Source organism: Lonchura striata, chromosome 2 (genome assembly GCF_046129695.1).
Source record: "Lonchura striata isolate bLonStr1 chromosome 2, bLonStr1.mat, whole genome shotgun sequence".
NCBI classification, from domain to species: domain Eukaryota; kingdom Metazoa; phylum Chordata; class Aves; order Passeriformes; family Estrildidae; genus Lonchura; species Lonchura striata.
In genome coordinates, this window is record NC_134604.1 from 107,139,394 (window position 1) to 107,153,247 (window position 13,854).

Here is a 13,854-nt window from a genome sequence, read left to right on the forward strand (position 1 = left end):
ACACCTCTTCTAATCTAAACCATTATATGAAATGTTCTATGCTCTAAATTGTACTCTCAAAATCTCCATGTGGAGAAAAACTATTATATGTATTATCAGAAAACCTGAATGGAAAGAGGTAAATTATCTTAGCTAAGAGAAATGCAAATGGATTGTCCAAAAATGTACTGCATTATTTTTTTTAACATGCCATACAGGAGATGGAGATAGAAATACAGACTGCACCCCATTTCTCTCTGGCTACTGACAAATCAAGAAACAAACATCAGAAGGTATCCTGCTAAAATAGAAATGGAGATTTCAAGATTAAGATTCCAGAAAGGCAGGCCAAAAGCAAAAAGGTAAAAAAAGTCTATTTTTTTTTCTACTTTCACATATGCTTAATAGTGAATTCTACAGCCTTATAGCTCAAAAACCTATAAAAATGTATAAATGTGATTCTATCATTCTGGAAGAAAAAGTAGCCTTCTCTTTACAGCATCAGTTGTTATTTCTTCCTTTTCTTTCCCCCTATTCTCTCTCTTCTACTACTGCTGTCAGCAAAATCTGTGTTATTCCATAGCATAAAAGAATCTTCTCAACAAAAATATTTAACTTCAAAACTCTTTTTATATTTTCACATAGTGCAATATCAAAATGCCTTCAAAAGCAACAGCCTCAGCAATTAACTTCAACAAGATACATCTCTGAGATAATATTTTCTTTTCAGAAATAAAGATTCTCAGGCAAGAGACAATTAGTGGATATACTACACAGTTTCTGTGAAGCTGAGGTTGAGGTCCTGGAGATTTCAGAGTATTCAACAACATATGTTAAATTGTGCTATTAGAGTTGGAAGGAATTATTAAAATAGGTGGTTTTGCAATGTCATCTAAAATCTCAGTAGTGAAATTTACTTGAATAAGCTGAATATCCCATTCACAGCTCTTATGCAGTTTTATCTATTTTGTATTTAAACTCTCCCAAAATGTATTTTAGTTTCTATCAAAGAGGCTCTCCTTTTTCAGTGGAAACCACTGCAATGAATATATTTTAAATTTAAAATTAAAAACCAACCAGAAGGCTGTTGCAGAAAAGGATCAAGTGATTTAATGTTTGTTTGTTTTTTTTTTCTTAATACCTCTGTAGTGTAACTACCTTTAATGTAGCTAGGTATTCTGAATAATAAATCAAAATATTTTAAATCAGTCAGATTTAAAAGATTAAATATCAGTCAAAATTATAACCAATCATATCACAATGGGGTTTTTCTCCTCTTCTGAATGTAGAGCTTCAGGTTTATAAATTGGGTACTAATACATAAAATACCAAAATATTTCCAAAATATAAGAATGGGGACTACAAAGAAGTCCCTCTGGAATACTGAAAGCTATATATAAAACTTTCTTAAATGCTTACAGAGAAGAGTAACTGGATAGGAGAACAGGATAAAAATCCACTGAGGACTTTTAAATAAAAAGATGCCATCTCCAAGTCCAGAAATTTCCGAGCCACAAATCAGACAATGTACAGCTAATATGTAGTTTTGTTGCTGCAAAACTCCTAACAGACACTGTTTCAAAAGCATATTCTAGCCTTTACTCTTTCTTTCTCAATACTTGTTTTCATCTTCCCCTTTCCCCCCTTGCTTTGCTAGTTGAGATCTAGCAAAAAGTAATTTCTTAATTCTGGAATTGCACTCTTGTTGAGATTTATTCATTTACTCATAGTACATTCTCCTAGAAATTAACTATTTTTGCTCTTGAAATAATTACCAGAATGTTGAAACAGAATCTCCAAGTATTTTATCAAATTCTTTTTTTCTGATATTGCTGATGTGGCAGAAAAGAATTATAGGTGCCTTACACATTAAATTTTTCCAAGCAATATTATTCTTCCCCATATCATATATAAATGTACTCATATTCACTAAAATATGGATGCGTATTTATTATTCATCCATATATAATTGCATGGTTCTAAGTTGTAGGTATTAATTAGCGTATGCATTGCAGTTGCCATCATGTATATTGACAGAAAGGGAAAACAAAAACAAACAGGCACAAGGCTAAAGAGTGAAAGGAGAGGTCAAAACTGAGAAAATTAGGAGGCTGAAGGCAAATGAGTTAAAATTTGGTTTAAGCCCTCATTGCAGAAGAGAATGATTTTGAGACTGAATTTAAAATGGACAGGAGAACCATGAAAAAACAAGCAGCAAAAGATGGCATGGCATAACAGAGAAAGCATTTCCTTGGTGACATAGAGAAGACACAAGAGCACTGTGATGAAGAGTGTAAGTAAATGAAACCAGAGAAATACTGAAGGTAGTTTTTTGGACCAAAGATATTAGATAGAAACTGAATGCATTCTGGAGGGGAACAGTCAATTATAAATAGACTAGAGGATACTTTTAAAAAGGTAATCATATTGAACAAAATGATGTTGAGGATCTGGAGTAACACACAACACATACTGTGCTGTGGAATTGTACTTTGCAATTCATTTGGCAAATGAAATTCAAGTGAGAAAATTTACACGAACACGTAGTCATTTATTGTTATCATACCTCAATGCTTTTCAGAAAGGACAAAATGCTGTAGAGTTTTCATTATTTGATCCTACTATTAAATTCAAAATCAGGAAGTCCCCTCATCTCACTGACAATTTTTGACTTGCATCTGAAGTTGCCCTCTCTGTATATGATGCTCCTGACACAATAATGATGTTTTGGTTGTTTTTTTTTTTTAAATTTTATAAAGCAATCTTTAACATTTATCTCTCCCTCCTTCTTCCTACCTCTTTCTCCCTTCCCTCATTTATGTTTTTTGTTTGTTTTGACAGACAGTAGAATAATTTTAAAAATTCTTTTGCTGGTACTTCAGGAGCAATGTATAAGAATATAAGATAGAGAAAAATCAACATTAGACTTGCTTGATTTTTGGAAATAAAAAATACAGAACTGAAATGCATATGTGTTGTCCACCAAAACCTCTTCAAACTACCAGAGAGAAGATCTCTCAAAAGGAAAGTTAGGAAAATGTTTTACTTATAGAGTGAAGAAATATGAACATTAGTATGTAAGAATTGGCAATTCAGAAGCTGATACAAATATGAAGCTGCAAATACAGTTACATTAGATAAGATGCAAATATCAAAGAGAAATCTAGAGAGATTACAGCAGAAATAAAGAAGGTAGGAAAATATAAACCTGGAAGATTGCCTACATAAACATCAAACATAGAATTTGCATATCATATTTTCACCTGTCTATACTTTCTGTGTTTTCAACTTCCTCTAAACACACATATATTTCTATATTAATGGGGGTTAGGCTTTAATTTAAACCAGATTTTTATTCTGTCCTTATTCATGCTTAAGAGGTAGACATATTTATTTTTTCCAAATTACTTGGAAAAAGTACTCATAACTACTTCCATAAGAGATTGTTACTGTTTTCAAGTAATAACTTTGATTTTTTGGGAAAATCCCATTTTGTACTTTTTTAATACATACATCTGTTTTTTAAAATTTGATGCCTCACCACAACATCCTCAGTTTATTTAAGCTACTATTTCTGCTCTAATGCCATCACTATCAAACAACTAAAATTTTCTTTTTAATTTTTAATAATTATTTATTACATCAAAATATAACTATTTCCTTGTTACACAAAGTAATTAAGTTTTAACAAAACAAATGCTTTCTGTACAAACAACGTACAATTGTTGTTTCATAAAATTTTTATATTTTTGAAGTTCTCTTTTTTGCTACGCGTTATTATTTCAGGATTAGAATTTTTAAATAAATATTGAACATCTAAAAAAGTTGTTTCTCTCCACCCCAAATGTATTTTTCTTTTATTTATTCCTTCTTTTCCCTTAGCTCACTGATTACCACAAGCTAACATACCTGTATTAATAATACTGATTAAAATAATTATAAATATTAGAAAAATATAATGCAAAACTCTTTAATACTACTGCAAATAGAGACAGATGCTTTTGCTGTAGAAAATCAACATGGAAAATTGATGAATATTTTTCTATACTTGGCTTTAAAGACTGTACATGCAGACCGAAACTAAAAATACACTTTGCAGTATCTTAGAGGGAGAATCTTCTACATAAGCATTACAAGACACAGCTTCTATTGCATCCAAATCACTGAGGGGAAGAAAGTTATCAGGATTTTCATATCAGTAGAGATCAGCAATCCGGCCTTTCCAAAGGTCACTGCAGCAGGTAAACATGCAGACCTCCCTGCCATACAAATGTGAACTAACAAACAGGCACAGCACTTCCCACAGGTGCTGAAAACAGACAACTCTAATGGCAAAAAGAAAAATAGTTATCCACTATCTCACAGAGCAATGATTTGGGCAAAAGGATGTTCTGGAAGCAGAAAGTCTCATTGATTCTGCATGGAAATGCTCCTTCACTTCTCAAAATCAATAGAACTTGTAACACACCAAAAATATTTTGGATTTTACAATGAAGAGTATTAGATGCACCTGGGGGCACAAAAGTTATCTCCACAGAGGTCATAACACTTTCTACTGGAGTAAAACACAAAGGTACTTCCTCAAAGTTACACTTGGCCACAGGCATTTTAAGGGCACAATGCATACATACCCTGCACACATTTTTTAAAGCTACCTTAATTAAAAATCCTCATTAGTTTTATTTTAGCTGTATAGAATTCAACCATAGGATGGTGTGAGACAGGACAGGAAATTTAAAAGTATCGTAATTAAAACTCAATGACTTTTAAGTGGAAAATGCAATCCTTAATGTTTAAAACATATCCATAATGCAGGTAATCCTCTGAAAGCCATTGTTAAAGTGAGTGTATCCTGTCAGACTGCACAGAAAGTCAGACAGAGAAAGACAGGATGAAATTGCTGAGGCCAAGGGAGCTTCTCTCATTGATGACACCCAGCAAAGCCATTGAGAATGAGGAGGTTCAAAACTAAACTTTCTCTCCTATTCTTGAGCACAAGAATAAAATGTGCTGTTGCTGCTCCATCAGTACTGCAGGATTTCTTTGGATTAGGGGTTTGGGTTTTTTTCTCATGTTGGTAATAATTCTCAACAGGACACACAAATAAATTATTAACCAAACAATTTCATGTTTGATTTCTTTTTAATTTTACTAATGTCAAATCTAGAGAAATTAATGAGTAATAAAAATTTTAATAAACTAAGTTTTAAGTAATATTATCTAAAATTATGAAGCAAGACTTATTATACTATTGAGAAGTTCACATGCTATACAGAGATGAGCAAAATTTTAACGATAATGCTGTTTGTAATGATGCTGTAATCTTACCTCTATAAAAATACTTTAAATTGCTTTTGTGTGCTATACAGTCCTGTTGATTTGAGAAGTTTTTTAAAAGACACAAGTTCTATATCAATTAGTTTTTGCATTTCAGAGGTTTTAATAGGTGTAATGAAAGAGTGCAAACAGTTAATTGCTTGCCTTCTGAATCTCAGACTAAATTCACTTTTTTGTGCATAAAGTGAAAGGCCTTTAAGTGTTTGTAATGGGGATGCATTTGTACTTCAAATTGTACAAATCCTCAAATTACTTCAATTTCAGGCCTCAGAATAGGAAAAAATGAATAGCAGTCTGTTTACCAATAAGGATTTTCATTAACATATTGTCCTATGTTTTATCTAGCCCTTTGCATCAAATCCACTGCTGATACAAGCAATTCTGCACTGTTGCCTAAAATCTACAGGCCAGAAGAGGGATTCAAATTTACTAATTTAATATTTTATATATTAAGGATATAAAAAAGATAAAATGTCCACAGTAAACAAATATGTGTCCTTATTTTCTGTATCTACATCCATTTTTAACACATCTTACACATACTTGATGTTCAAGACACTGAGTGGCACAAAATTACTTGAAAGAACATTTTAAAATGTTATACATCCTATATATCTTATTGTAGGCATTAAACATTAAACTATTTAGTAACCATAGAAAAGATGTTTCTTTCCAAAATGAGAGGCAAAAATACTTAAAACTGTAAAGTTCAGTCAAATTAAGTAAATCCTTTCACTCATGTTAACAAGGTTTTAAATTTGGCAACACCAGATTTTCAGTACAGGTTAGAACTTTTAAAACAGACTTCTCTAAAAAAGAAGCAGCGGTATCACTACTCAAATTGGAAATTAAGAAAGTCTTGTTAAGTGTGCTTTTAAAAAAAAAATACAGATAGAACTTAACATAGTACTGAAGCTAGTTAAAAACACCTAAAAATAACCTGTAAGGAAAAAAAAAATACCCAAGGTAAAAGTGTGCTCTTGAAAATATGTACAGTTGTCTCTTCAAAAATACATTCACCAATAATATAATCAAGAAATGACCAGTTTAATATTATCAGGTTTCTAATAGGGAAAAAAAAAATTACAGAAACCTTCCACTTTAATGCAAATCAAGTTTACGTACTAGAAAATGGTTTTCTTCTTAAATATTTCCAAACAGTTATAGGTACACTTGTAATTATGACATTATCACTCTATTCAGTTACTATATTTAATCTGAATATACAGCAGATATACTTTATCTAGGAATTTTAACTTTATGAAAAACTTGTTACCCTTTCTTATCAGTCAGTAAGGAATACACTAACAGATCACATGGGAAATTCCATGTTACATTTCCAATGCCCCTTGTTAAATAAGCTTTACAGCTATTTTAAGGAAAAAAAGTTATAGTTGATAAAGTCTTACATAATGAAAAAAAGTTTTCTCTCATACCTTTTTTTTTTTTTAAGGTCAATTAAAAGAGATGGGAAAGTCAGTAAGTAATTGCTTTTTATAACAAACTAAAGAATTGTCATTCCCCATTAGAGGTGGAAAAAACCCCACCTTCACTAGTCGATATGAACAGGAACTTGTACAGGGATGAGTTAACATGCAAAGATGTTTGGAGCAGAGGCAGCTGAAAACCTGAAAACTCCTGGGCTGATTCTTGCCACTTGCCAGCTACAAGCAGCTGGAACTGGTTGTAAGTTTTGCTAAAAAATGGTCTAGATGTGGTTTAGCATGCTCTAAATCCTGCCATTATTGAAGAGGCAGAAGACAGAAGCACTCCTGGTGAGGCTCATCATGAGTTGTGCTTTTGCCCAGAGACTGTTTAGACTGGGAAAACTGCAGTCTCATGGCTATGCAAAAATCACCTGCTGACAAAAAGAAGCATCCTGAAAAGAATTTGTGTCAGGGAAGAGAATGGGATTTGGAAATAAGGTAGATAAGATGCTGACTAGAAGAAAGATCCTGTAGATCAGAGAAATATAGAACCTCTCAAATCAGGATGGATTGGTTCCATCTCTCTGCTCCTCACAGGACTACATAAATTTAAATCCTATGGCTAAGAGCAACATCCAGACTCTGCTTAACTCTTACAGGCTTGGTGCTGTGACCACTTCACTGGTGATCCTGTTCTGCTCACAGACCATCCTCTCAGTGAAGAACCTTTTCCTGTGTCTACTCTGAACTTCTCCTGATGTAGCTTCACAGCATTTCCTGCTGTGCTGTTGCTGGTCAACAGACAGATGAGTGGAGACAAGTAGCAGCTAATGTCTAAGAATTTTGGGCAGTGATGTCCAACATCTGTAAATGCAAACCAGTGGCAGAGCTGGCAGCTGGACCAGCAACCACCTCTCTGCCCTGGCAGGGAAGTTGAGATCTCATGAGTTCAGCTCTGGGGGAAACCAAATGAACGAGTGTGTGAAATAAAGTAGACTAAAAGCTCTGATATATTGGAAACTACATCTGCTACAAGTTATCACTCTACCCGTAAGAGTACTAACATTTTTGACAACAAAAACTCTAGAAAAAGAATCTACAGTAAACATTTAAACAAAACAACAACAAAAAAAAAAAAAAAAAACGCAAAACCAACAACCAACCAAACAAAAATAAACCACACACACAAAATGAGTTAGAACTCCTGCTGGTGGCTATGCACAAAGCAGTGACAGGAAACAACTGTCATCTTGACAGACCTCCAGGCTCAGACAAGAAGCCATCGATTTTCAAGACTGTTATAGAAAATATAAAACATATAAACACACTTGAAAATGTCTGCTTCATCATTTTTCAAACTGTTCCTTGAACACATGGCATCTAAGAGAGCTCTCTAAGAAATCCAGAAGACTTGCATTTAGCTTGATTTTTCCCTCTACTTTTCCTTTTCCTGACCCCTGATGATAAATTTTCCTATTTTATTATGCCAAGCCTAGAGATTTTACTTAGCTCTACAGAACCAGTTCCTAGGTTTCTGAAAGTTTCTATTTAAATGAGAATACTTAGGCTAATACCTGGGACTATCATTATACTTGTTGCCCAGATTATATCCATCATGATCTAATGATTAAATGTGCAGATAATTCAGTATTTCTGAAGTTTCCAAAATTCTGCTTTAAATTACACCATAAATCCCCCCAATGCTGACACAATGGGATATTTTCTGAGACAAGTATCTGAAATTAGAAATGCTACCAAAAAGTTGGAACTCAACTTGTTTTTGGCTGTATTTAACTGTCTTCTGATGCCTCTCTAAAAGAAAACTTTACCATAAGGTAAACAGGACAGTATTTAGACCACAGCTTCTAAGTAAAATAAATATCTGGTTTAGTACAAAGGAGAGCAATAAAGCAATCCTGTGATGCTGTACCACTACATTTTGTGGACAGATGAACCCTGAAGAGTCCCAAACAGGAGGTCTCAAGTTAAATTGTTGGAAGAAGACCAAATTGGCAACTTAAGGGTCTAGAAAACCACCATTCTCAAAGGCACTATTGCCAGAAGGGTTCTGTGCTGTGGCAATATATTCAACTTAATTTTATAAGGAGCTTTTGGTGACTTTTCAAGATAATTAATTATATGTATATTATTATGAACTGACTAAAAAATGTGCCATACAGAAACTGGGTAACATTCACATTAATAAACACAGAAAACAAGCAAAATGCATTATAATACTTCTGTAAAACACAAGTAATGACTAGATGGTTAGGAATTTCTCACAAACTAATAATGACAAGTTTGAAGCCTAAGATGAAGCCCCTAATTCTTCAGACCCAAATCACATCATTATGTGCTATCAAATACAGTCCCTATTTACCACTGCTTCACCTCAAATTATTTCAATTCAAATATATCGAAGCTTGTCAGTTTAAAGGTTAAACAACAATTCTGCACACAAACTGTATGGTATTTCATACAATGTGGAATGAAGAAAACACAACTCCTGCCAAAAGAACAAAAATCAACAATGATAGAAATCAATGGGCTTGATATTGAATAGAGAATTTAAGGCAGCCAAATTCACAAATTCACTTTTCTGACAGGACCTGTCAGAAGCTTATTTACAGAAGTACCAGTCTCAAAATACTCACAGATTTTGTTCATCCCCATTTTTTTCAATGCTTATATTTTCAGCACTGTTTTTTCAATAGGGATAGAGGTCATCCTCACTTGGTTTGCAGGGGACACCGAGTTGGGTTGGCATATTGATCTGCTGGAGAGTGGAAGGCCCTCCAGAGGGATCTGGACAGGCTGACTGATGTCCCAATTGCATGAGGTTTTACAGGGCAGAGTGCCAAGTTTTGCCTCTGGTTCACAATAACCCCAGGAAAGTCTTGAGGCTTGGGACAGAGTGGCTGGAAATATTCCCAGAAGAAAAGGAGCTGGGGGTGCTGGTCAGCAGCAGCTGGACATGAGCCAGATGTGCCCAGGTGTGCCCAGGGAGGCCAATGGCAGCTGGCCTGGGTCAGCAATGGTGTGGCAGCAGGACCAGGGCAGGGATTGTCCCCCTGTGCTCAGCACTGGTGAGGCCACACCTCAAATCCTGTGTCCAGTTTTGGGCCTCTCACTACAGGAAAGGCATTGAGGGGCTGGAGTGAGTCCAGAGAAGGGGAACGGAGCTGGGGAAGGGTCTGGAGCTCAGGTGTGATGAGGAGCAGCTGAGGGAGCTGGGGGTGTTTGGCCTGAAGAAAGGGAGGCTTGGGGGAAAACTTGAGGACTTTATTGCTTTCTACAACAATTTGAAAAGAGTTTGTAGTGAGGTTGGCCTCTTGTTCCACATGACAAGTGATAGAAGAGGAAGAAATGGCTTCAAGTTGTGCCAGGAGAGGTTCAAATTGGACATTGGGAAACATTTTGTCAGTGTAAGAGTTATCAAGCACTGGAACAGTCTGCCTAGTGAAGTGGTAGAGTCACCACCCACAAGGAATTTAAAAGACCTGTAGAGCAAGTAAAAATGAAAGCAGTGAGATAGGAGTTTTGCCTGTGATCAATACTGGAACTGCTCTGATAAACCAAAATGGAAAATAAACACAGCATTCCTCTTGGTCAGGTGTTTAACGAGATAAATCAATAAGACAAACCTCTGTGCTTTCATCAATATAAAAAGAAGACAATGACTAGTTTCAAATGAAGATTCTGAAATGTCTCAGAAAATTACTTGAGGATCCTTTTATTTGTACATTAAGCTGGATATTTGTAAGTGAAGCCTTATTATAGAGAACACATACAAGACAAAATACAGACCTGCAAATTCAGGCAAGCATTCTGCAATTGCCAAGCACTAACTGCCATCTAAAAACTGTCAACATAAATATTTCCTGTTTGAACTTTTTTAGTGTTCATTCAGGAAATTCAAGGATTCAGGTTTGAGAAGTAGATTCTTGTCCCAAGATCTTCATGAGTTTATGAACACTGTCTAAGTAAACAAGGTAGAGGAGGAAAACTTTTCTTGAATTTTAGCAGAAAAACTGCTATTCATGTTAGCATTTGAAAAGGTTTTACTCGTTCAACCAGAAGTGGTGAAGCACTGACTGAACAAGAAGGTACTGAGTGAACAGGTTTGCAGAGCAATGATTGTCCTTGAATTTGAGGAACGTCACAGTTAAAAAAAGCAAAACTTGTCTGGCCACAATTTGCACAATGGAAATACTAGGTCGTGCAAGTACCCTCCTGAGTGACAGAGTAAAAATTCAGAAAGGAAGAGTGAATTTGAAAGCACACAAGCTGTGAAGCTACTAGGAAGAGTGAAGATGAAGAAAGTGAAATGAAGTGAAATGTGACATAAAAGAATAGACAAGAGTAGAAGATAGAAGAGAAAGAACTGTGACAAATGATGGTGCGAAAGGAAATGTTATTCCTTCTCACCAATATGGAGCTCAGAGAATCACAATTCATATCTGTTACAATTTCTGACAACTGACATATGAAGCAAATGTCTGCCATGTATCAAAAGCCATATTTGATCAGATTTGAAGGATTGTGATCAAAATCTTTGGAAAGAGGTCTTATTTTATTATGACTGTTTTTGGGAAATTATAATACTCAAGTCCTATAAGCTGATATTTTGCAGAGATTGAGAAAAAAATAATGCTTCCATGATTTTAACAGAAGACCAAAATACTTTGTGAAAATTGTATCTCTATGACAGCACCAAAAATACCATGGAAATTGGCAAGCAACAGTCAACTAAATCTAATAAACTAGATGGAAATTAGAGTCACCTTCTTAAGCTTTAAAAAAATCCAAGAGAAAAAAAAAAGTTGAATTCCTCCTGATTTCTTTATTGAAGTTCCCTAAAGAAGTAGATTTTACTGAAAAGCTAAAGGGAGTTGCATTATTTATAATGGTATCCAAAATTCAAATATAGCTAGCATAAAATTGAAAGACTACTAAGAAATGATAAGGAAATAATATTTATTTTATTTAGTTGAAATAGATGGGATCAAGTTATATCAGCCCCATGTATCTGGAGAAAAAAAAATTATTAACCACTATTTAACCAGAATTATAAATTTGCTTTAATAGGTAGACAACAGCTCTTCTTTAAGAAATACATAGCTGAAGGCAAAAAAAAAAAAAAAACCAAAAAAACAAACCACTACCTAAGAATTCCATGTATCGATTTGGGATATTAATTACCATTCTATGTAATTCAAGTTTATCTTGATTATAATGAGAATTTGCCTGGTGGTTTTCTGAAAGGAATCTTAAGTGAATGCTTTTCATTTGTTATATCTGTTGTGGCTGTAGCACAATTTGGCTCAGATTCTGGTTAGGTCTTCAGCTTCTGCCATATTGGTAGAATCATAGTATATTGTATCAATTCTTGCATGAAAGTGTAGTAGATGAAGCTTCCAAATTTAAAAAGAAGAGATCTGAAAACTGGAATGCAAGATGAGGACTGAATAACCAAATTATATCTTAGTAAATTTCAGCAACCATGCTTTGTGTAGAAATGACTTCATTTATTTCAGTTTATATGCTACTTTTAATGGTAGCAGTGCTGACAAAACCTGCAACTGATCAGAATAAAAGTACCTGAAGAAAAAGAAAAAAAAAAAATCTATCCTGTATAATAAATTTTCATTGCTCTAAAATATCTGTATAGTTTCTAAGAAGAACAAAACAATTACGATCACTTTAAACATCTTGTTTCAAAGCTGTGTGACTCATCACTGCAACACATTTGATGTTAGATTAATGTAGGCAGGGCTCATGCTTGTGTGCACAGGGTTTCTGTCCTGGACTATTTAAAGGAAGTCATTATTCAATAAAACATCTGTCACTTGAACAATAGATTTGAATACAGCATTGAATAGAAGTATAATTTTGCAATAGATTTTTAGATGTTATACAGAATTAAGTACCCAGAGGCAAACTCAGACTGCAGCACTACATACACACAGATCTTTTCTCCCTGAAGTAATGAAAGGAAATCACATAGCAGTACACAATGTGACCTTTGGGTCTCATATTTGTGAAAAGTTCTAAAAATTCAACTACTGAAATTCTCATTATAAGGATTACTTGAAACAAGTTTTATTAAACCACCCCAGCTATTTAAAGGTAAAAAATAAAATAAAACAAATAAGTAAAAAATCAAATATAGCCTCTTAACCTCAGTACCAGCAAGATGCCATTTGTGATAAAAATTACAACTGTTGAAATAAAATAATACAGGGTTAAATTTAATGTTTCTTTCATCTCTTTTTCTAACTACAGTAACTTTTTGAGAAATGCCATCACTTACTGTTTTCTTTAATAGGAAGAGTTAGAAAAAGAAAGAGAAAGCCAGTGGCTCTTTTTATTCTATAACTAAACCTGAGGATGCAATATAATAGAGGCCAAATTGGCTTACGTTAGATTTGTTCCTCTAATACTTTTTTTTAAGGCAATGTAGGTACCATTTTAAAAAATGACTGAACAAAGAAAGGAATTTATGATTCTGAAACAGCAATGCTTGCATGTTAATCATCCCCTACAATCAGCACAACAGCTATTGCAGCCATGCAGAAATAGACTGGAAAAAGTAAACACTCAACAGGAAAAACATCCTGGAAAAAGCAGGTCATTAAGATGAGGTAGAAGCAAAATGCATGAGCTATTTCACTCCAAGCATGACCATAACAAAACAATCCTCTCAAAAAACTACAAGAGTGACAGACCTGTGGAGGAACCTGCCTCCTTTTTGGGTCAGGGGATGTGACATACACAGCTTGTGCATACGCGTAACTTTTGAAGCGCGGTTTAGGAGAAGGCGAATGTCCCTGGGGTACACTGACTGTGATCTACGAATAAATTAGAATGTACATATGGGTAGGAGCATGGATTGTAGAAGCAAATATTGATTTTAAGAGCAACTGAAGAAAAAGAAGCAGGAAGATCATTTTTCAAGGTCAGTGTTGGTATTCAGCAGGCAAAAAGGGATGGTATTAAGGAAACCTCTCATTTAATCTGACACCCTTTCCAAAAGCAACAAACTGTCAGGACTCAACACCAGCAGAATACCAATGCAAAGTGAAGCTTCTTTATAATTTACAATCAGAGG

The 13,854-nt window shown here is 34.4% G+C and overlaps 1 protein-coding gene across 14 annotated transcripts in view; it reads right to left on the reverse strand.

Annotated features, from left to right (window-relative positions):
• The window catches only part of DMD (dystrophin), a 1,151,138-nt gene that overhangs the window by 715,795 nt on the left and 421,489 nt on the right, over positions 1–13,854 (reverse strand). For 13 of the 14 annotated variants that reach the window (XM_077781657.1, XM_021553014.3, XM_021553011.3 and 10 more), the window contains exon 9: positions 13,472–13,594. The exons of the other annotated variant lie outside the window; for it this stretch is intronic. In XM_077781657.1, the coding sequence (XP_077637783.1) occupies positions 13,472–13,594 (123 nt within the window). The remainder of the gene's footprint in view (positions 1–13,471; positions 13,595–13,854) is intronic. 14 annotated transcript variants of the gene reach the window in all.